Source organism: Pithys albifrons, chromosome 5 (genome assembly GCF_047495875.1).
Source record: "Pithys albifrons albifrons isolate INPA30051 chromosome 5, PitAlb_v1, whole genome shotgun sequence".
Classification (NCBI taxonomy): Eukaryota; Metazoa; Chordata; class Aves; order Passeriformes; family Thamnophilidae; genus Pithys; species Pithys albifrons.
In genome coordinates, this window is record NC_092462.1 from 46,420,196 (window position 1) to 46,445,017 (window position 24,822).

The 24,822-nt window shown below is 34.5% G+C and overlaps 1 protein-coding gene across 2 annotated transcripts in view; it reads left to right on the forward strand.

Moving 5' to 3' along the window:
* The window catches only part of SGCZ (sarcoglycan zeta), a 428,612-nt gene that overhangs the window by 391,284 nt on the left and 12,506 nt on the right, over positions 1-24,822 (forward strand). For both annotated transcript variants that reach the window (XM_071555189.1, XM_071555190.1), the window contains exons 6-7: positions 10,568-10,640; positions 23,589-23,712. In XM_071555189.1, coding sequence (XP_071411290.1) covers positions 10,568-10,640; positions 23,589-23,712 — 197 coding nt within the window. The remainder of the gene's footprint in view (positions 1-10,567; positions 10,641-23,588; positions 23,713-24,822) is intronic.

Here is a 24,822-nt window from a genome sequence, read left to right on the forward strand (position 1 = left end):
CCAAGATTTGTTTTCACAGAATCACAGAATATGCTGAGTTGGAAGGGACCCACACGAATTATTGAGTCCAACTCTTAGACCAACAGAGGACAACTCCAAGAATCACACCTTGCGCCTGAGAGCATTGTTCAAATGCTTCTTGAATTCTGTCAGATGTGATGCTGTGACCACTTCCCTGGGGAGACTGTTCTAGTGCCCAACCACTCTCTGGGTGAAGAACTTTTCTCTAATATCCAACCTGAACCTCCCCTAACACAACTTCAGGCCATTTCCTCAGGTCCTGTCACAGGTCAACATAGAGAAGAGATCAGAGTGTGCCCTTTCTCTTCCCCTTATGAGGAAGTTGCAGACTGCAATGAGGTCTCCCCTCAGTCTCCTCCAGGCTGAACAGACCAAGTGACCTCAGCTGCTTCTCATACAGCTTCCCCTCAAGGCCCTGCACTGTCTTTGTTGTCCTCCTTTGGACAGTCCTTCATAGCTTAATATCTTTCTTATAGTGCAGTGCGCACAATATTCAAGGTAAGACTGCACCAGTGCAAAGCAGAGAGGGACAATCCCCTCCCTCGACCTGCTGGTGATGCTGTGCCTGATGCTCCTCAGGACACAGCTGGCCCTCCTGGTTGCCAGGGCACTGCTGAGTCAGTTTCAACCTGCCATCCACCAGGACCACGAGGTCACTCCCCAAATCTGCTTTCCAGCATCTCGTTCCCCAGTCTCTATGTACATCCAGGATTGCCCCATCCCAGGTGCAGGATGCAGCACTTCCCATTTTTGAACTTCATGTGGTTGGTGATTGTCCGGTCCTCTAATCTGTCAAGGTCTCTCTGCAGGGCCTCTCTGCCTTCAAGGGAGTCAACAGCTCCTCTCAGTGTTGTATCATCTGCATCTTTGCCATACTCATTTTCAAAAGGCTGTGATGGCAAACATTCTTGTTAGTAAATTAGTCCTCTAGAAAAATTATTGAAATAAAACCAGACAATGCTTCTATTCCATCTTTGGCAGCCCACATTAATTGGAACTAGTAGCATGGAGCTTGAAATAAGTGTAAGGTTTGACTTTTAATTATATAGGAGCAAGAATGTAGTCCTATATGAATAAACTAAATTGATGCTTAAATTCACTAAAGTTCTTTAAAAGTAGTTATGAATTATTAGACTTAAAATATACATTGTTTTTCGTGCATGGTTTGTCATTTTAGTTTCCTCATTGATTTGAGCACTTTTACATTTTGCAGAGCTACACTGCTCTTCTTTAGTGTTTGAATTTGCTAGGCCAATAGCTAAATCTCTATGGCAATAAACCTACAAAATATTTAATTGACCCTGAATTTGGTGCGGTGAGCTGCAACACTGAAATTAAAACATACAATGAGGAACTTTGCAAAACTGGACTAACAAATATCTCAGGATCTTGGACTGTGTATGAGATCTTCTTGAGTCACTTGGTTTTTCTTCTGCACTACTTAGCATGCTCATTTATTAATTAATAAATAATTTAGCAAGGACATGTTCCTATTTTGTATTTAAATTTTTTATTTAATTTTCTTTCAATTAATCTGTTTTCACTAACATAGTGTTTATGCTTGACACATTTCTAGAAGTTATTCTAATTATTTCATTGACTGTCATTTCTATCTTTTATTATTTTTTCCTAATGTGTTAAATCTTTATGATTTTTGTCACAATATTATTTAAAACTATAAAATAAGACTGTGTATTTATTATTATATGTTTTAATTTGAATGATCTGCTGTTACATCTTATTAACTATTTTTGTTTTACTCAAATGGTAAACAGAGGTGCAGAGTTGGAGATATTCCATTCTAAACCTAGTAAATCAGTGCTAATCTAGGAATGCAGACTTTTAGTTCCTATTTAAATAAGTGCTGTCCCTATGACAGATACTTGTCCAAAATGTAGGCTTTGATGACGTGGGCATTCCTAGGTATGACACTGAGCAAAGTTAGTGGCAAACTACACTGGTTTGAAACCGAGAGCAACAATATATAACACCATCATTTCACAAGATTAATTCACAAAATGACATTAGAACTGTATGAACAGAAGAACACACAACAAATGTAGCTGATTTTTCTCATATCTTGGCATATCATTCGGTCATATCTTGGATCATATCATAGACATTCTAAAATAACCTTATACATCAACCCTTTCATTGTACTGACAGAAAATGTAAAGAATTTGACTTTGAGAAGAAAAAACAACCATTTTCTTGACCTTTATTTCCTTTTGTGTACAGTTTCTCTTTGCATACTCTATTTCCATACTTAAGTTTTATCTGTTAATTGTTTTGGGAATGTATTGTCAACTTCACTTTAAGGAAAATTCTGTACAGTGAGGGGAAGATGAGAAAGTTGCATAAATAAGCACACTTCACTACAGGAAGGGATAGGATGAATGAGTTTAGCAAGGTAAAGCAACCAGAGACCTCACCTTTCAGAAATCATCAGCCTACACCAGGACTTACATGTCAATGCTTCCAGATGGTATATGTTGCATTCATAGATAAACTGAACTGAATATGCATAGCATAAATTTGTTTGATATATGAAAAACACTTGTATTGATCCCATTGATAATAATATTAGTAATGGATATAGTGGGATATGTTTATCTACATCTTCCTACTACTTTCTAGTACTAGAAAGCACTAGAATTCAGTTTTATGGTAACTATTCTTTAGCACATGCCTTGGTTTTCATTGAAGCTATTAGATTGTAGGTTTGTAAAACATATGAAACTTACTTTGTGAGCTGTTTAGAGAAATACTGCTGGAGAATAGATCTAAGCACACAAGACCATATACACACATGCACAATCATGCACACACACAAATGCCTTCCAGGTCTTCCAGGCAACCTTCTCACTTTACAAATGCTAATTATCATTTAGCTCAAGTAAAGATTTTTCCCTTAAGTCATCATCATTCTAAAGCAATCTGATACATTGAGGCTGAAAGAAATTATAGCAAGTACTATAGATTACACCACTTACACTGTAAGAGTGTGTTTTCATGTTCTTTTTCTACACCATTGTTTACAAAGCAAGTATGTTGGTCAGAGGTCTAGATACAGCATCGTAGAAAGTTTGAAAGTACTTGAATTTCATGCTAAGGCACACAGTCGTTCCAAGTTCAGCAAAGCAAAATACTGGCAGTAGCCAAATGCTAGGTTCACTTGAAAAAATCCTGTCCCAATTTATGGTTGAAAGCATGAAGTGAGATTGGTAGTTGCATCTGGAATTCTTTTTTCATTAAACATCAAAGGGAGATAGCTTTTTAAGAATATTTATTTTCATACCAAGCAAGCCAGTTGTATTATTTTTGGTTTGTTTTTTTTCTTTTTATCTTGACGGCATTACCAAATCATGGACTACTTTTTAAATCTGTTTTTACGCTCTCAGCGTGGAGCAGAGAAATGCAGTAGATAAAGCATACTGTGAAGGAAGAGTATCTATCAACAAGTTTGTTTCATGTTTTCACTGTCAGAACTGTTTTCAGGCTTTTTATATTTGCAATTTTTTTTTCTTCTCACTGTCATTCTTGGCCTTGCCTTCCTGGTTTATATTTGGATTTAGGATGAAAGGAAAAGACCAATTACAGTTTCTGAATTTGAAATTTTAATGAAAATACTCCTTTTTCATTTTTTTTTCCTTGACAGCAGATCTAAGAGTAATTGAAAACAATTTTAACTTGACAAAACATGAAGGTAAAAAATTAGTACAGATATCAAAAGGAACTTCTAATACAAAACAAGGAAAGGAGCAGAGGGTGTAACCTGCAAAAACTGGAACATATTACTTACAGTGATAAGATGTCTAGAGGCCAGAGGGAGACTAAAGGACAAGGAAGACTAAATCTAAAATAAATATATTCCTTTGGAAGATTTAAAAATAAAATAGAGGTCTTTCCCAGTCACATTCTTTTCAGTGAAAGCTGAAAGGCTGGACTGATAAGTGTCATGTCAGTTTATTTACAGGATAATAAAGAGAAAAGGCAAAAAAAGAAAGATTTTCTTTTTTTGTCCTTTAACCTGTCCCTGAAACTAGTAAGGACTTTTGTTGCTAGTCAGACAAAGGAAATATATTCTTTCTGTGTTTTTAACTTAAAAATGATAAAGCAATAGAACTGATTTCATGACATTCTGTTCATTAGGCATGACTATCCTGGTGCTCAGTATTCAGTTTCCTGTTCTGAAAATGCCTGAACATAATGTACTTTTGAGGGAATTTGAATGACAGGTTTCTCTGGCAGCTGATCACACTGAATTTTCATGCAGCAGTAAAGCCTGCTTTGCTAATTTTAGCCAGACAGGACTTGGTTTGTAGCAAGGCAGTGGAAAAATGCTTAAATCATATAAGTCTGAATTTATTATAGGTATGTGAAAGGTGAATTTATGGTAGTTGTATTGCAGCAGTGACAAGAGTGTGATTTTTGAGTCTCTCCTGACTCACAAACAGTAAAAGAGCAAAGACTACATGAGGATTGTGCCACAAGACTCTAAGCAGAGCTGGGCTGTTGCAAGATTTGCCAGGTAATCTGAATTGTGGTCGTAGTCTGAGTCCTGGATACTGCTCCTTGGTGACAAAGAAGGGAATATTGAGACTGGCACTGATAAATTACTCTGTGACCAGCTCAGTCCCATCTTGAAAATGGAATGGTGCATCTAGTGGTAAATTACTGCCATAAACCCTCTTTCCACAGCATCTGCAAGGTATGTGGCAACACTCTTGTGGTTCTTGCTGGAAAAAATGTCTATTTGGAAAAGATGTATATTTCAGCCAAGTTTCACATTTTGCAGTATGCTTTAATATCTTGTCCATTCCTGCAGAAAATGCTGTCTTTCCTGTGATAAATACAGAATATGCATAGGCACGTGTTTGCTGTCATGACCATTGGTGGTTTACAATCACTGCAGTTATTTGGTTTTAAATGCACCTGCTTCCATTTTTCTGATGAATTAAAAGGCTTGCTTTGTGGCTATGTGGACTTGAAGGTAAGAATATTATGTGACAAAATTACTGTTGCACATTCACTCTCTTTCTCACAGCTGCAGAATTTCCATTTAAAGCTGCAGTAAAGACTTACCTAATGACAATTTTGAATGTACTGTAGTAATCTGTGTAATTTACTTCTAGAGAGAAGATCAGAATATTAATAAAGAGCAGGAATACAAAGGCAGACATAATAGGTTATAATTACTAATGGTAATATCAAATAGAGACTTTTTAAAAACCTTATGAGGAACTGATATAACTTCATTTTATTTCTCATATCTGAAAAAAAATAGACTTTCAACAACTGAGGATACTAACATTGTTGTTTAATTTTGTTCTAATGGCACCAAAAAGCATTGTATCTACGTACCTCTGTTTTAGCATTGTAGAAGTACCTGAGAGGATTCTTTCCAGATTTTCATTTTTGCTTTAATTCAAAAGAAGTTGGAAGCATTTGCAGACTTTTAAAATATATACTATGTACTTGCATGTGGTGGACTCCTACAGGATGCACAAATGCACTTATCTAAATGTTTGATTATAATTTATCAAGAACACGTTAATTCCAGTACAGTAAAAATGGCAGAGCTATTTGAAAAATCTGGATAACATTGCTGCTGCTTTGTGGCCTCCTTTGCATAAATAAAACAATTTAATAAATTGTTATGAATGCAGCAGTAATTATCAAGTTAGAATTTTTCAGCATGCTGCAGAAATAACTGCACATTTCCATATGGCATAGAGAACTGGTCACTAAAACGTACATAAGGTACACTATGATGCAGTTTTAATGCTAGGGGTAACTTAGGTGACTTCTGACATGGTTAAAATGGGATTTCCAAACAAGATTTTGCCAATCGAGATAAAATTCAAATCATCAGTTGCTGATCAGACGGTGAAGGCAAAAGCTTCAAGGGGCTTGGGTTGTATGCACTGTTGCTCTACTCAGTCCATTTTCAGTAGTTAACTAACCTGTAGAGGTGCCAATTTCTCTATTTTGGCTATAGATAAAAATATAATTAATCTGTGCTCTGAGCTTAGGCATTTAATGAGATGTCTAGACTCAATGGAGAAATTCCTGATAAATCTCTCTGACTTCTGACTTTTCAAAATCAAACCATTTATGGAATAACTTGACTGAAGGTCAAATGCCCTGTACTGTTATAAAAGGTAATTTTTTTTAAGAGCTTTTTGAAGCAAATACTTGCTGCCTTGTATCAGATAGTGTGCCCAGCAGGACCAGGGCAGTGATCATCCCCCTGTACTCAGCACTGGTGAGGCTGTACCTTGAGTGCTCTGACCAGTTCTGGGTCCCTCACTACAAGGACATTGAAGGGGTGGAGTGAGTCCAGAGAAGGGCAATAAAGCTGGTGAAGGGTCTAGAGAGTAAGTCATGTGAGGAACAGCTGAAGGAACTGGGATTGTTTAGCCTGGAGAAATGGAGGTTCAGGGGAGACCATACTGCTCCCTACAATTATTTGAAAGGAGGTTGTAGCAGGGTGAGAGTTGATCTCTTCTCCGAGACCACTAGTGACAGGACAAGTGGAATGGCCTCAAGATGCCCAAGGGGAGGTTCAGGTTGTACAGCAGAAACAGTTTCTTCACTGAAAGGGTGGCTAGGCATTAGAACAGGCTGCCCAGTGAAGTGATGGAGTTACCGTCCCTGGAAGCGTTCAAGAAACAGGATGTCACACTTAATGCTATGCTTTAGTTGACAAGGTGGTAATCAGTCAAGGGTTGGATTCGATTTCCAACCTTAATGATTCTATGATTCTATGAAATTGGTAGACATTTCTTGGCTAGGTTTTGTGAGTAGACAGCAGCACATTACAGGGTTTTCAGGAAGCTTCAAAATGGGAAAGCATTGCTGATTGTTCTTGCAACTGAGTGAGAAACATTTTTCTCCTTCTCTCATTTTGTACTTGGAATATCCAAGTTTATGACTCATTCTTTTACATTCCAGGGGAGTCCCCGGGTTATGAGGCTATTGACTGTTTTTTGATAGCACTGTCATTCATTGATTCATTTATTTTTTCATTAAGGAAACAACAATTTTGCTTTGAAAAGTATTAACTATTCATTAGAGCATAAACCTAAGTGTTCCAAGTTCTAGGGTTAACTAATACCAAAAAGTGAAAATGTGTTCTTTTTGATTTTTAAATATGAAAATAATCCCATTAAAATTCCATCTTCTGAATGTAGACATGGAAAGTTTTTGTTCTGTGTTCACTGTGACAAACCTAGAATCATTTACACCATTTTAAGTGCAAATCCAGACTACCATACACATATATCTAGGAAAAGGTGATGAATTTTGAGGGTTTCTTTTAGGAATTATTTACTGTGAAAGCTAAATTTAAGCTTTAAATCTTTTTATATATCTAACTGTTGTAACTTCAAAGAGACTGCATCAATTCAAGCAGAAAATGGTTGTATTTCATAATTCTTATTGTCATGTGTATCTCCATCTGTCATATATAGTAGAGGAAAAAGTAAAAGATGTCACAAAAATAATTATTTTTTAAAACCTTTCTGTCATCTCCTTAGATATATATTTCAATATTGTTCATGATTTGTGGAAATACTCAGTTTTAGAGTTTACTTTTTAATAACAGCTTACCTCTGAAGATTTCAATGCTCATGCTTTAGTTTACAAGTGCATCGAGTCAGGCTATACTACAGCTTCCTACCTTTAATATACCTCCAATATGGGCACATCAGTGTCATATCTGAAACCTTCGCTATATCAAATTAGTCACTTTTGCTACTGAGGGACTCTGTAAGACTGAAATGCCAGCGATCATGTCAATCCTGTTTTCTTAAAATAACTCATTTTCATTTTAGTTATGAACACCACCATAGCAAAACCCAGTTCAGTCCTACTTTTTTAATACAAGTACCTTGATAAATTACATTTCAAACCATTTATAAATTTGAAATCTTGAAATTCCACACAATTAAGATGCAGGCCAGAAGCTGCATTCTGATTCATCACAAAATAAACTTTGATAACTAGGCTTTTATAGAAGTAGGAACAAGAATTTTATGTGCTTTTTTAATAATCATTATTTGCCTAGTTGAACATTTCTGTTTTTTTTCCACTATGGCAGTGATTAGTTCTTCAAAGGTCTTAGTGTTGAACAACAGCTATCTAAACTCACCCTTTAAATTTTAGCTATTCCACATGGTAATAGAATTAAGAATTTTACTTTTTTTATTGCAATTTAATTTTTGGAACATAAAGTGTGTGTTTTTAAGTTCTCTGTAATGGTAAAACAACCTTGATTAATTGCTCTTTCTCTGTGAAACCTGTGGATGCTTAACTTAATAATTTGTTTGAAAGAAAATATTTTACGAACTCTTCTTTAAAGTCTCTAACTCAGGAAAAATTGACATTAAAATCTAGTACTTGCATAATCCTAGTAATTGTTACTTGATGGTTTTGACAAACCTAGTGAAAGATCAAGGTGCTACGCCTCATGCACCTGTGATGCTACAATTCCATCTAGTTTGTACACATCAAAATAGTACACAGTTCCATTGTCAATATATGTGGGGTGATCTGCTTACACGAATGATGTGGAATGTGATAATGCTAATATATGGATCATTTTCCACTGCAAAATGATTAGGTTTTTATTCTTGGCTTATCAACTCTTCAGCCAGCATTCTTTTCATGGAAAAACCCAAAAGCTCACGTGACAGTTTTTTCATCCTAGTCAGTTATTAAGCTGCTGAAAGCTATCATTTTGTTATGTAACCTAAGTCCTTGTAAACACTGAAAGGATTAAATTGCCTCTGCATGCATGTACATAAGCAAATATAATCTAGAACCTAATACCAACATTGTACTTCCAGCATTTTTATGAAACTTGTCATTTCCCAAAAGCTGAATTTCAGGAACCAGTAAATTGAGCAGAAATTAGTAGTTTGTACTGGTCTCTCAATTCTGACTATTCAGTTTCAGTAGGAACATGTGACTGGTTGTACTTGGAGTGAAACAGTAATTTTGATTTGCTCTGTGTTAAAGAAGTGTTTTAAAGGTCTGGTGTTTATAAATCAGCTATGACTAAAGAGGTTCTCTATAAATACAGAAAGGAACTTTTGGCCCTTTTACCTGACTTGAGCTATTTACTGAGTGTTCTCTGGCAACCCCTATAACAACTGATTTTCACTGATCAGTAGTTTGCCTGCACAGATGCTTCTTTCTTAGTGAAGTCTTAACTTATTCTCTTCCAATGGAAGCTGGAGGTGTTAGTAATTTTATTCAGTTACACTTACAGTTTGATTTTACATCCTTTGCACCTACTCCATGCCTCTGCTACTTTGGAAGATTCACTTTTTATAGTTATCCACTCCAACTCATGTTCCTTTGAATTCAGTTCCCTAACTACTTTCTTTTGAGCTGTGCTTGAAAGGGCTTGAAGGTTCAAGTCTTTTCTTTTTATTCTTTTTTTTTTCTATTCATTTCATCTCGCACTAGACTTTCACTCATCTCAAAGCAGGTTGAGGTTACAGTTCTGTAAGTCATGGAATACAGTTAATAGAACCTTCCCTTATTTCTGGAAAAAAAAATCCCTGTTTTAACATTGTAAATTATTAAATACCTGACATATATTTCTTTCACTAAAAAAAAAATCCCACTACTGAATTTGAATCCAGATTTATATTGTTATATTTATTATTGATTAGAAAGTATGTTCATAGTACCATTTCTTAATAGTACTGAACTGTGTGATCTAACTGCCCATCAAAGTACTACAGATTTTCATATAGTAAATTGAAAAAATAGTTTATCTTCTCTATTTGTTAGTAATACTGATCCATTTCTTTTATTTGCGGTACAATCCCTTTTCTCTTTTCTTGATCCTGCTGTTAAACTGCTGGAAACATGTCAGTAAATTCTGGGTGGCTGATCTTTTTCACCTTTCTTACTAAAACCAGGATAATTGGAAGTGCCTGCTTTTCTTCTGGCATGAAATAAAAGGAATTGAAGATACTCTTGAACTTGTTGAAAGCATTTTTTAAAGGATAAAGCATTTGCCACAAGAACTGTGACACTTTCACTTTTGAGGCTGTATGAGTTTTTCAATAAAAAATCTTGGTTTTCTAACTAAAGATATGGAATTATCTTATTCAATTTGGCCATAGTTATAGAAATCAAAATTCAAAAGAAAATCAATTCAGTTTAGAAAAATTACTGATTTTCTTTGTTTTGATTTTAAGTGCCCAGGAGAAGATTTTAGTGTCTACTAAAACCAAAACACATTCCAGGGAAGTCTTTTTAATTTCTCTGAGAATAAAGCTTTTGCTGAAAAATTTGGATCTATAAGTGCTTTCATATTTGTATGTGAAATTGATATGCTGATAAGCAGAACTCTATAATTGCACAAGTTGCTGGTCCAGATTTTTATATAGAAATGAGCACATAAATATGATAATAAAGGATTTGATCAGATATTTTGTCCTAAAAGTATCAATTTATGGTCATATATTTCAATGTGTTTTTATTTTTCAAAATAATTGTACTGTGTTTTATTTATGTATTTTAGGCACAGAAGGGGCAGTGTTTGGGCACTCTGTGGAGACACCCCATATCAGAGCAGAACCTTCCCAAGACCTCAAGTAGGTGTTGTTCAAAAAGTTGTTTTAAAATCAAGTATTCTCAAAATAATTAAGTCTGGATTAAAAGCAGAATATCTGTATAGTAATATATACTGCCTATTTAATATACATATCCAAAACACTGGTAGACTCTAGTTTGTTCTAACTAGTCAAAGAAAACCCCACAGACTCTATCACACAATATAAGATACATTACTTTTTGTATATGACCTGCCTCACATAGAAGAATCCTTGAGAAGTATATTTTCCCGAGATACTGGAATATTCAGGTGTTTTTAAGGTCAAACCTGTATAGTAGTCTTCAATAGCTTCAGACCAAGTGTTTTATTTTCGTCTGAGCTGTTACAGAATATGTAAGTCAAGTTAAAGTAAACAATCACAGATTTTTTCATCAAGTAGTGGTTCTGGGTAGTTGGGGCTTTTTCAATACTACATATACACTTCTCAAAAATTTATTAACAAGTGAGGCTACATTTGTAAATGTTAAAAATCCGGCATTTTCTGTACATAGTCACAAAAGTGGAGAAATAAGTAAATAATAAAAGACCAAGTTTAAAACTTACTAAAGCATTTGTAGACAATTTAGAAAAGTTTATAGTGAACTATTTTCTTTAAAGTGTGTCTAAGTGCACTGCTAACTACTAATCTGTGATTTACATGGGTGACTAATGAGAATATATGACAATCACAGAAAATCAAAGGTCCTTCCTTCCTCGTATTTCTCTCAGCAGAACTAGTGAGAAACAGCATAGACACTGATTCAATTCTACAATGATTCTTAAACATTATATATCTATCCTTTTACCTACCCAGAATTGTTAATTATTAGTTGCTACAGAAAACCATGGTTAAATGCTCTTCCCTACATTTACAAAGGCATTTAGGATCACTGTAGTAATTGTTGAGATCATTTGCAGGAAGGTCCCCATGTAGAGAAGCTTGACTGTTGTACCTGAAGTGTATGAAGTAAATGATTTTTTGATTATTAACACTAAGCACTTTAAATTAATGTATAGCTTTGGGGTCTTCCAGAGGATCCTACTCAGTAGATTTTTATCTTAAAAATCTCTGTCCTCTTCCAAGACTCCTATGTGGAAAGTAACTGTAAATGCATTTATTAGTGATAACCATCAAAGTGATATGGTCTGTAATGAGAGGTAATTCAGCAGAAACAAAAGTGGAAATATAACACACTTTTCTTTCTTCAGGGGACCAAAAATTTGGGTAAGAGGCTAGAACATGGAGACACTGCTTTATCTATTTCATTCTAATCATAAACAATATTAACAGAGTGAAAATGTATGATAAAACAGATAACCTTGTGTCTTCAGGATTAATTTAAGTAGAGCTAAATCACCTCTGGCTTTTGAAATTTGCACATACGGTATTCACACTTTCATCCTTTTGCCTTTATTCATTGCCATGATTCTTACTGTTGCTTAGTGTTTTCAACTCCACCATTACTTCAGTTTATTTTTCCAAAATGAACTTAATTTAGTAAGCATTTCCCATTCAACTTTCTGCCCTCTCATTAATAATGAATTTAACACAAACCTTTTGTTAAAAGAAATGATGAAACAGAAACTCTTGCTGTTCAGTCAAGCAATGTTAGCTTATGTGTAAGCAATTTTATTCATATATTCAATCCATATTGTGTTGCAAGTTTTTGTACACATATGATCCTAAATACTAGTTGGGATTCAGTGATTTTCCTTTTTGAAACTCTCAGGTCTATTTAGTAATTTTAAATGATGACAATTACTATTAGAACAGTGATTTCTTGGCTATTGGCATGAAACTTTGCAGAAGGTATAATCTGCAGAACCTTTTCATCTGTGTAGCTTGAAAGAACTATAAATAATTCTGAGTTTGTGTTATTTTCTGGTAGCAAAATTCCAGTTACCATATGCCTTTTGTTTCAGATGATTAAACCCAAACTTATCGTTCTTTGTTTTGTAGTTCAAGTGATGAATTTTCCAAAATAATAAATTGACCTTTTTTACTAATATGAAAAACCAGTCATTTATCATTTAGATGATTTTTTGCCCAATGCACCCAAACAGATAGGTCACTGACCCCTGTGGCCTCAGAATCTACTCTTGTTACAGAATCAGAAAATACTAGAATATATTTTTTGGCCTCAGGTTCAACCTAAGATACAAAAATATGATATTGTAAAATCATCTTATCCCCTGAAATGGAATAGTTGCACCCTAAATGCCAAGAGGGAATGGTCTTTGACTCATGCTACTCTCCAAACTGTGCCTTCTAATTGTTTTTGAGAGTTGTGACTGACTCTCAATTGACTCTCAAATATGCCAGTGACTATTTAGCTATATGGATTTCTGAGTTCCAGAGTTCTGGTCTGGGTACTAGTGCTTTTTCATGTTTTAGTATAAACTTCAAAAAGTGTCCAGTACTGGCAATCCTAAAATGACATAGAGTATTTTGCTAAGTGCCTGCATCCCTATGCCTGCCTTTGGATGTTTAAAATTAATGGTAACATGGGGGAGTAGAAATTTTACTGGATAGAATTAAAATTTATTTTTTTCAGTGGACATGGTTGAATGCAATTTAATTGCAATTTGAATGCAGGTGTATTAGGTGATGAAAATAATTGTATACAGGGCTGAAAGATAATAGAATATACATTAGATTGTTAATTAAAATATAAATCATCCCATATTTTTCATGTTGAAAAAGGTAATAAACCTCAGACATCAGTTTTTTTTCTTTTTCTTCAAAATAAAATATGATGGAAACCTATTCATAGCCTTGGATATGTAAAACAATTCACTACCAAAATTAAAAGATGGAATACTGACCACCTTAATTATGGTGAATGAAACATAACTAGAAAATCTGGACTTTTATACCCACAAGGTTCATAGTATTTCTTGGGATTTCAGCTTGATCTTTTCTGAGCAGGGAGAAAACAATCAGATTCATATTAGGGTCACATATCTAAACTTTGTTTCAGCCACTCTGTTCTATAGCCAGATTTTCAGATTTTCACACAGAGAAGCTTTCCTAAAATTTATTATTATTTATAGTTAGCAAGGTTTTGCTTTCAGAAAATGTTTTTATACAATCCTTTGTGAAAGCTTGTGTCAAATCCCAAAAACTAATTAGAGTTGACTTTGATTAGTTGGAATAAGCAGCAGAAAAGAATCATGTATTAGAATCAGAACAATTAATTACACCTTAATAATTTAATCTTCATATTTCTCTCACTACTTTTTCTTATAGGAACAGAGTTTGGAAAGCTAAACTGCTAATATAATGCCCAAATATTGGTTTTAGGCCAGTAGTACATTAAAACATGGTGCACTAATAGGTATTATCCTTGCAAAAAAGAGACTGAGAGTAGTTAAATGCAGATAGCTTTGCCCTCAATAACCTCCTTAACAAGGAGATAAATTAATTTGTTGTTGTTCTCTGGGGATAACTGCAAGATCAAATGTAATGGGTTTTTTTTCTTTTCTATGTCAAACCTCGCATACCATTAACTATCAGCTAATCCTGCAAGCTAATGGTGGGCGTAATGAGATGAAAATTGATCAAGCAACAAGGAACCACCCAAACTAATAGGATCCTACAATACCTCTGATAAGATTAAAAATACACATATCTTTCACAGGAGGTCTGTTTCACTCAGAGTTGTCTGAGTTTTTGTAGGATCCAACTTCCATGACATTTAAGGGGTGGTTTGCTAATAGGGCAAAATATATATTCTGTAAAAGCCTGGGGCCAGAAAATGCATCAAAAAGGAATTTTGACCTTAACTTGTTAGTCATGTGAGCAGGCTGAGACTGACAAAAGCGCTGGCACTGTTCATCTGTTTTTACCCAGAAACAAATAATAGAAACCAAAATTTGTCAAAAGGGAGACGATGTAGTAGAGTAAGAACCCAGCAATCCAGCTTCCTTCCTATGCTGTTTTAATGATGTCAGATTCTAGTTACTTTCATGTTGTTCCTTTTTTTTTCATTAAGTGGAAATAATTACTATTTTTGTTTTCATAATTTCACCTCTAAAAAATATGATTTTCTTAGTTTTGCTGGGTTTTTTTCACATACATTTTCATACAAAAATAGGTATGGATGCAGTACAATTTGAAAATTTTCCAGAAGTTAAACTTCTGTTTTTACATATACATATGCTTTTATATGTGTATGTATAGATATAATACTAATTTAAAACCACATTGATGTAAACAAAGAAAGCAGAAATAAAAGGTTATAATTACTATGCAGATAGAACACAGTAAAAATAAAAGGTAGCTGGGTATGGCTTTCAAACTGGAAGAATAATTTGCTTTAGTGTTCAGTGATGATGATCATATTTGACATTGGAAAGGAAAACAGCTCTAGTAGGAACCAAGATAATAAAGGACAAAAGTTTTACTATCACAAGAGATAGCAAAATTCATTGAGTTTCATGTGGTTGACTTAGAATGCTGAATGATCTCTGTCCTTGATCTGTGACTGAGCTAAATGTGAAAATAAGGTCAGATACCCAGATTTATAATAAAACTTATGAAATGGGAAACAAACACTGTGGTTTGGTAAAGGTAGCACTTCTAGTGAAATGGATGAAAATAATGGATTAAAAGAGTCATCCAGTAAGTTAGATCCTTTAGTCTGTACTCACTAATATGCAACACTGTACAATATTATTTTGAAAGAATTTTTAGGGTCTTGAAAATAAGTTTAAACTGGGATGAAATAGAAGCTGGGTAGAATGTGCCAATCCAAAGAAATATTTTTCTCTTGATAAGATACCTGATCATCTGTAAACAGAAAATAGGTAGATGTGGAGCTTAAATCTTTCTTATAGGGATATATCTAATGAGAAATAAAAACACAACACAGAGAAAAGCATATTCAAAAAAGCTCTAAGTGGTATATAATATGCATGCATTATTCAAAAGCCTTCTTCAGCCTGGAGAGAGATTGCAAGGAGAATTTCTTCAGGTTTGATCTTATTTTCAGTTTTAATAACTCTCTTTTTGCTAGAATGAGGTACATGGGTTTGGAAGCACTGGCAATCAGATCCTAAATGCTAGATTAAGGAAATTTTGTAACTCAGTGCTATGATGGTGAATGTTAGTATTAGATAGAAATTAGAATGATGTCTCTCAGGTGCAAGAGTTTCTGTAACTAGTACTGAGTGGTTTATAGAATCATAGAATCATTAAAGTTGGAAAAGACTTTCAAGATCATCGACCCCAGTCCTTGAAAGAACATCACCTTGACAAGTAGACCATAGCACTAAGTGCCACATCCAGTCATTTCTTGAGCACTTCCAGATATGTTGACTCCACCACTTCACTGGGCAGCCTGTTGTAATGCTTAACCACCCTTTCAGTGAAGAAATTCTTCCTGACGTCCAACCTGAACCTTCTCTTAGCACAGCTTGAGGCCATTTCCACTTGTCTTGTTAACTTGTGGTGTGGAAAAAGAGACCAACCCCGCCCTTACTGTAACCTTCATTCAGGTGGTCATAGCGATGTGATCACCCCTGAGTCTCTTTTTCTCCAGGTTAAGCAACTCCAGCTCCCTCACTCAGCCCCTCCTCATATGTCTTACACTATAGTCCCTTCACCAGCTCCATTGCCCTTCTCTGGACTCACTCCAGCACCTCAATGTCCTTTTTGTAGTGAGGAGGCCAGAACTGGTCACAGCACTCGAGGTGCAGCCCTACCAGTGCTGAGTACCTGGGGACAATCACTGCCCCAGTCCTGCTTGGCACACTATTCTTTATACAGGCCAGGGTGGCGTTAGCCTTCTTGGGCACCTGGGCACAATGCTGGCTCATGTTCACCAGCTGTCAGCCAGCATCTCCAGGTCCTTTTCTGCTGGGCTTATTTTTGCTTTATGATAATGCAATGCCATGGCTTCAGGAACCCACAAATGGGCTACAAGCATAGCTGTCTCAGGCTATACAGGGTTACAGGTGTATATTACCTTGTGAATCTTCTCTGAAAACCCACATAAAGCTTGTAGCATTAGGAAGTATATGAACAGTGCTGAGTTAACAAAAGACAAGGCAAATTTACGCTGCAGATTAGTGCGAAGGCAGGAAATTTCTTTACATGACAGCAGCAGGCATGACCAGCAGAGGTGCTCAGAGTGCCACGGGTATATGCTCAAGGTTTCAGTAGATGCTCTCCTGCATGCTCAGCTCCTGAAAGGCATGTTTCATCTGTGGTTGCTCCAGGGTTCTTACACTGCTGCCAGATACAAGTCGCTGCTTAAGAAATTCTAATTACACATAGGTCTAGATATGAGAGCACATGATTTGTTGAAGTTTTTCATTTTCAGAGATTTTGTAGGTAGAAGTTTTTCACTGGTTTTTTTTTTTTTTTAATGGAAATCAAACAACAGTCCTCAATACCCAGGTGCTGATGTCAGAGACACCAGAACGCATTTCTGGCATGCTTTAGACTCTAAGCCAAATACAGTCTTGTTTCACCGTAACTGCATACTCTGCTTTGCTCTACTTTTTCTGGTGAAATGTGATTTGATATACAACTTACAGTCCATAAAAATTGTACATCATTAAGTAATGCTGCTGTAACATCCATAATATTTTCATTTCCTTTCTTATGATTCTAAGTCAATAGGCTAACTAAAGCACACTAAAAAGTGCTACTTAAATTCTTTTTCCATTTGAGCAATACTTAGTTTTCTTTCTTATTTCTTTATACTGAATTTCACCATGGATTTTTTTTCTCACTCTAGTGAGAGTTTCTCCATTTTCTGTAATACTCTTCAGCGACTTTCACAAGAAAACAAGGCTTCCTATTTTTGCTGTCTGCCTATTCTCTCCCCTCAACTCCCTGATTGTGAAGCAGTTAGACAGTTTCATACATATTTAATAGGAAGGCAAAAGATCTTTAGTTTTCTCTGTGTTTTCTGAAAGTCAGTGCTCAACTAGACATGGTAACAGAAAATCACCTAGTAGTTCTAGTATTTACTGCTGTCAGTTTACCTATTTGTATGCAAAAGGCTTCAGATTAAACTAATTTTTGAAATATCTTGTTTCATAAGATCTAACTCATGATGGGCAATTGAGCATTATCTGTGGGCATTTTGCTTCAATCTCTCTGATAAGAGAGATTTCTATTTTAAAGAAATATACTCTGAAAGACAACTGAGGTAATGGAGCTATTTCTGGAAAGGAGATAAACTTCACTTTAACGATGCTTAGCAATAGCAGTGTGGCAGAGCATGTGTAAAAGAGAACTCATGTCAGAATTAAAGAAGATTATGGGAAGGGCAATGTTTACGGTAGGATGGGTTAGCTCTAAGATGTCAGGCCTGCGACAAATCCTTTTCCTCTACCTTTCCTTGAATGACTGCTTTGGATTGTCTCTTATACAGAACTTTGTCTCACAGCCTGGAAATTTAGAATTTTGAACATTTTGGTATTTCTCTAAGAAATACAAGCTCACATTCTAAATCTTACGTTTCTACTATTTTTCTTGAATTTCAAAGATTTGAATTTTACTTGGCTTCTGAATGCATGACTTTTTACTAGCTGAAATTCCACTTATGCTTTTCATTTTTTTCCTTCTTAATATTACTTCTGAGTTGGATAGTTTCCTTGTCTTTAGCTATTCTGTCTATGCCTTCACCCACTCTAAGAAACAATCATGCATTAAGTTCTCTTTAACCTTCCTCACATCACCTGTTTATTTAGTCAAGTCCTTGCTTTAAACATTTGCTCTCTCCAGCCTTCCTCACCTTTCCTTGATGCTGCTTCACTTTTTGTAGACCTTTAATAGCAATTCTGAAAACTCTTCAATGACATTTTATTTGTTGCCTTTCCTACTTAGTAAGTAATATTTTTTATATTCTCAGAAGAATTCCTTTATTTCCCTAAGTAGGGAATTGTTTTTCTGATTTATCATCTATGTCAATACCATTAAAATATTCAGTTATGTTAAGTATTGCTATGATAATGAAGATCTATTGGATTTAAACCAGTGGCATGTACAGGGCAATTAGAACTCAGCTTTGAGCCCAGTGAAGTGATTTCTATGATAATGGGAATTTCAGGAGTTATAATAAGGGCATGCTGACACATGCCAAAGTCAGTGACATACAGAGTATGGACATAATATGTCCATACTCATCTTTATTTAAGTTTATTTGCCATGAGTTGCAAAACTGGGGAAAAGAAATTGATATTTACTGGTTTAGGGCAATACCAATTCCATAAAACATTTATTTAACTCTCTGTTCCTGAAAAGTTGTGTTGTCACAAAACTATCAGCTAAATCATGTCCACATTCAGGTTTTCACAAAATCAAAGTAAATGTCACATGAACATATGAGAATTTTGCTTCTTCACAAAGAAAAGCTGATGATCAGTGAACAATTTACCATTACATTTCAATAATAAAACAAATATATCCTGAAAATAGAAGTATTTTACTAAAAGCATCAGAATGCAACAGGCTACAGGAAAAATAATTATTCTGGAAATTACTGATATGCATGTTGAAGAGGTGAGTGTAATAGTAATTATATTTTCAACTAATTCCCACTGTGATGTCAAATGTAGCTATTCAAGAATCCACTGCTTGAATACTTAAATATCTTAATAAAAGGCTTTCAGATTTTTTGTCACCATGATCGTAAAAGTGTTTGGCTATTCCTTATGTTGCAGCCTGACCTCCAAGAAGTGGACTGAATGGAAACCCTAATTTTATCTAGCACTATCAGTGTACACTGGACTCCTTCAAGGACCCTCATTGGAAGACTCCTGAAATCAATTTCTTCAAGCATCAGGGCCAGCTGTTCTTTTCATAATGATAGACATAGAATATATGTTTCAAATTGAGGTTTCTGAAAAAAATCTGAAAAAATTTCTTAATTCTGATTTGGAACAGAATTATTTCACTTGTGCAAGAGGAAAATCTGCATTCTCTGGGTTTTTGGAGTTGGGAGCACTCATTTGCAAAAGAAAATTAGGAAGAGGGATAGAGAGAGGATTGGCACGTTCATTTTTCTTCCTTCTCTCTGTGTATCTTACCTCTCTACAGTCCTCATCTGCCACAGCTTTTGACCTACAGCTAGCAAGATGAACATCACATTTATTTTCATCTACAGATATCTACAAAAAGCTTCCTGAGTAAATGTAGTCTTTTTATTTGTTTTATATTTGCAAAACTATTTTTTTCATAACAGGATTCCTTTGCTCACTAAAAAAAAAAGGCATAACAATGTGTTGACAAGATTATCATATTTAAAAGTTAAATGCGGGGAAGTGTTGAAGTATTTCTTGACCCTCAAATGTAAAGATGCCAGTAAAGGGGAAATGAGTACTGTTTTACGTATAATGTATACAATCTCTAGCTAACAGCGTCTTTTTAATCACCTGTTTTGAATACAAATTCCAGATTGGAAGAGGTTCATATCAGTTGTTTAACTGAGTTGCATGAGTTGGATATAGTGCTTATATAGACGCAAAGCAAATAAATTATTCACTTCTGCACAGGGGAATCTTCTATTTACTTCTATTTTAAGAAATATTTTCAGCTATTTAACAGAGTAAAATTAACATAGATAAATTATATCACTTGTGAGTATGAGGGATATGCAAGAGGTGAACCTAAAATATTGCTTAAAACCCAAAATTAAACCTTTTGGTTAAATTTTTAAATTACTTTTTCTCTAATACAATCTAGGTCAACTTGTAAATAAAAATACCAAATGAAGAAAAAGTGTTTCTGCATTTCTGATGAGAAATATTTTAATACCTTCAAAGGAATATATTCGCGATACTTTAAAAGTTTCCTTTTTTTAGCAATAATTTTTTAATTATTTTGTCTCAAATTCATATTGCTTTGATCTTATGAAATTTATATTTTTTCTACAATTTAACCACTGATAATTAAAAATCCCTTCTCTTTCATGGATAGATTATCTGTCTTCATCACATATAGCAATTTATTATATTATTTAAAAACCTCTTTTAGAAAGCTTCATTTTTCCAACAGTTTAGTAGTTTCTGTCTAATAAGAACAGTAGTTTCCTTCTCCACCAGAGCAGTTTGCTCCTTGGGAAAGAAAAATAAATTACATTAATAGGATTCATTCATAGATGTAAATGCCACTGTGAGAGGCCATCAGTAAATCTCAAAGGAAAGCAAACTCTCCATATGCTATTGTAACAATGCATTTTTCCTTGGTGGGATGAGTATTACAGTGTAAAATGTTTCAATAAGTTTCTAGTAGAGATTAAATCTTTTAGAAATATGGCAAATAAAAATATTATAAAGAAGCAGCATATAAAACCTAAATTATCTCAAAACATTGAGGAAATAATCTATCTGTATAGACTTTTGTATTTCCTTTAACATGCTGCAGATTGTGTAACTAAGTCACTTTTCATATGCAGATCAACCAAAGAATAATAATAAAAGTGAGTTAGAACTGTAAAACAGATTTAGGCATTATTTTTTTATTAATTGATGGGCAGTGTTTTGAAATCTACCCTGACGATCATTAGTCATTCCTTGACATTTCTGTCACGTTATTTGATATCAGGAGACTGATAAAAAAATCTATTGTCCAAAATAGAAATTTCTTCTCCATGGTATGTCAAAGGCTGATAATAACTTCTCAAGTTGAGAAATTAATTTCACAAATATCTTTCTTTTAGACAAGCTGGAAGTTATTTATGTCAATGTAGTTCATGAAAAACTGTGATGAAACTAGACTAAATAACTCTGAGCTGCAGACTTAGGGTTTGGGGGGTTTGGTTTGGGGTTTTTTGTTGTTTGGTTTTTGGTTTGTTTTTAAGTTTATTCTTCAAAGAAAACTATAGTTTCTTGATGTATATTCCTAAATAGACTTTTATTTTCCATCTGCTAAAGAATTTAGATCAGGTCAGAGAGTGGTTTTGATGCTATGAATCCAGAAATATTTGTGACTTTGCTAAGACCCATCAATTCAATGCAATAAATACAGCAAAGAGCACTTTTGTCTTTATGATAATGAAATGACAGCTGAAACCTCTGGGAAACATTAATATTCCTGGAAAATTGGTTATAAATCTCAAAAATATGGTGCTTAAAAATATGGAATGGAAGAATCCAATCATTTGACAATTATACCATTCAGTTTCCTTTTAAGTTTAAGGTAAAACCTCGTTAAGAAAATGGAGTACTTTCAAACCCCTAATTTCTAAACTTTATAATTTATAGTTTTATAAAATAATTTGCAAATTGTTTTTTCGGCTGTTCTGTAGCCATCAGAAGTTCACAAATTATCACCTGAAAAACATTTATGTATGTCATTAAATAATTCATTATATTTAGATTCTTGCCTGGTACAAAAAAATGCAGAACCTTCTAATAGCTTCTCCCTACAGAGTGTCAAAGAAAAAAAGATAGAAAATGGTCTAGGACTAACAGAAATATATATTCTTCTACTGCTCCTATCTATAAGTATCCCATGTATGTTTTTTTTTAATATAGTTATCTACAGATTGTGTTTTCCTCTATACGGGGACCTGCTTTTAATAGTTTCATTTTGCAGTGCTGAATACTTTCCCTTTTTTTTTGATTTCTTTCCTTCCTTCCCCTATTGAATGTCAGCGACACGTAACAAACAGCAATGTGTCACAGGCATTCAAATGTGGTATTTTCATTTCAAAATTTTAAGCCAGCATAATTCTGTGTACTTAAAAATGCAATAGTTGAAATACATTGAAATTCTCTTGTCCCATTGCTTGACAGATCTTTCATTTGGTGTTTCTGCACCAAGTTCTTTGTCTCCTTTATACTTCTAGTATCTCATTATAATTTTGGATGGAAAAACTTAACACTCATAATTTGTTGAAGAGAGAAATACAGTGTTTTCTTCAAGCTACCCAGACTGGACATGTTTATCATTAATATATTTCATCTTACAAAAGCCTCTGTTCAGGTAAAGTGGAACTGTGTCTAGTCATTATATATTACCAAGATATAAATAGATTAAAAAGTTTTCTGTCCCTCCCTTACAGTGCTATGCCATAAGTCTACAACTGAACAGAGAATCTGAATTACTGTTTCTCAGTTCAATACAGTTTTCATCCTATCATCTTTCCTGTTAAGCATGAGAGCATGACTTCTACAAAATTTTTGCATCAGTAGTTCCCTTTTAGAAGAAACCCTACAACATGATGAGATAGCACAGCTAAGAAAGTATCATAGTTCCGCATCAAGGTTGATGGAGGATCTCCAGTAAAGGGTAGAAAAAAGTGGAAGGACTGACAGTGGAAGTAGACTTGCTATGAGTAATGATATCAAGCCCCAGTGATATGTGTCTTAAACCAATTATAACAGGGTTATATGAACACAATCGGTATTTTGCAAAACAGAAAAGGCATCTAAACCACCTTAAATAATAATGGCATAACAGGTTTTCTTTTCTTTTCTTCATATATTATGCTGCTAAACATACTCAAAACATGAATAAGCCTGTGAAGGCAAAGTAATTCTAAGATTTACATAATTATTTATAATTTTCTAGGTGTTTCATTTTCTCTCTATTTAATTGAACATTTGTAATTGGTCATTTAAGCAGACTTCAGTTATTAATCTGTCGGTACAGAAGCATTCATGGAGACATGCAGATTCTTAAGTACTTGTATTTCAGGATTAGTATAGTCAAGTAAATTAGGTACTAGTGTCAGAAAGCATCACTGGGCAGATAAGTTTATATCAGAATGTTCTTAAGTGCTGCTTTAAATAGGAATCGATTTAAATATATGCTTTTCTTTCTCTGTTTCATAAGAGGTAGTGAGAGAATCACACTTATAATCCATTTTTACTTCTTTATGTTTCAAACTATGCTAATATCTACATGCATGCTGGGGTTTGAGGCTGAGAGGTTCTCAGTAGTTTGATTTGGTGCATATTTTTCTCAGTGATTGTGTTTATCTTTCAGACTTGAATCTCCTACTAGATCTTTGGTGATGGAAGCACCCAGGGGAGTGCAAGTCAATGCAGCTGCAGGAGACTTAAAGGCTACCTGTAGGAAAGAGCTGCACTTACAGTCCACAGAAGGGGAGGTAAGTTCGGCAGGCACAGAAATGTTGTACAATTCTGCCCAGCATAACACACCAAAGTGAGGAGTGTTTACTCAGCAGCAAGGTAAACATTACAAGAAGTTTTTTACATTTGCCTTTGTTTAAGTAATTTTGGTTTAGCATGCTCAATTATTAATATTTACTTACTTTTTACAAGTATTTGAAACACTAAGTTTCATTCACACTGAAAAAAGTTAGTTAAATTAATATAGGTCAGAATTATTTTTAATCTAAGAGTCAAGGATAAAGCTACCCAGCTCTTCCATTCAACAGAATCAGCTAAGTAGTAGTGGTAAAAAATTAATTTGGATGAATCTGACAAATTAAGAGAGAGAAGTTTGGAATAATGTGGAATAATGTATCATTAAACAATGATTAAGAGGTTTAAAAATTTGTTCTTCCTATGGTTTATCTTCTTAACCTGTTACTATCTCTGTGAGAAAGACAGAGTACTTCAATGGTATATTCACTGTCCTGTTTCATTAGTGTCTCATTTCAGTGATCAGTGAACAATGATCAATATAAAAAAACTTTGGTATAGATTCTTCATGTGTAAACCTGTGCGAACTCATGAAAATTATTTAAAATTGGATCACTGGCTTGGATGGCACTCCATGTATTGCAGAAACACACGAAAGTCCTTTCATTTTTAGACCTTAAAATGATATAACATTATAAACACCCAAAACTTGTGGAAGGTTAGCAAATGTTCTCAGATTTCTATTAGAAATTGCTAGATTCTCAAATTGTTCTCAGAGGGACTCGCCAGGTTACAGCAATTTTGGAAAATCAATTGTTTAATGTAAATATCTAAATGGGAATGGAGCTCTTTCGAAATTTTGGGTTTTGTATTTCCTACCAAGTGTTTCCAGGTACTTTACAAACTGTCCAAATAAGCAAAACTAAACAAAACCAGCATTCACAGCTGTGGCAGATAGTCCCCTGGAATGCATACTCTGCATTACAACACAGACAGGGACACTTTGGCCAACATACTGAATCAAAGGCCTACTTTGATAATATTTTTTTCTATTGATGCAAGTATCTGTGCTGTATAATTCAAGCACTGTGTTTTCCTAATTCAGAGCTTCG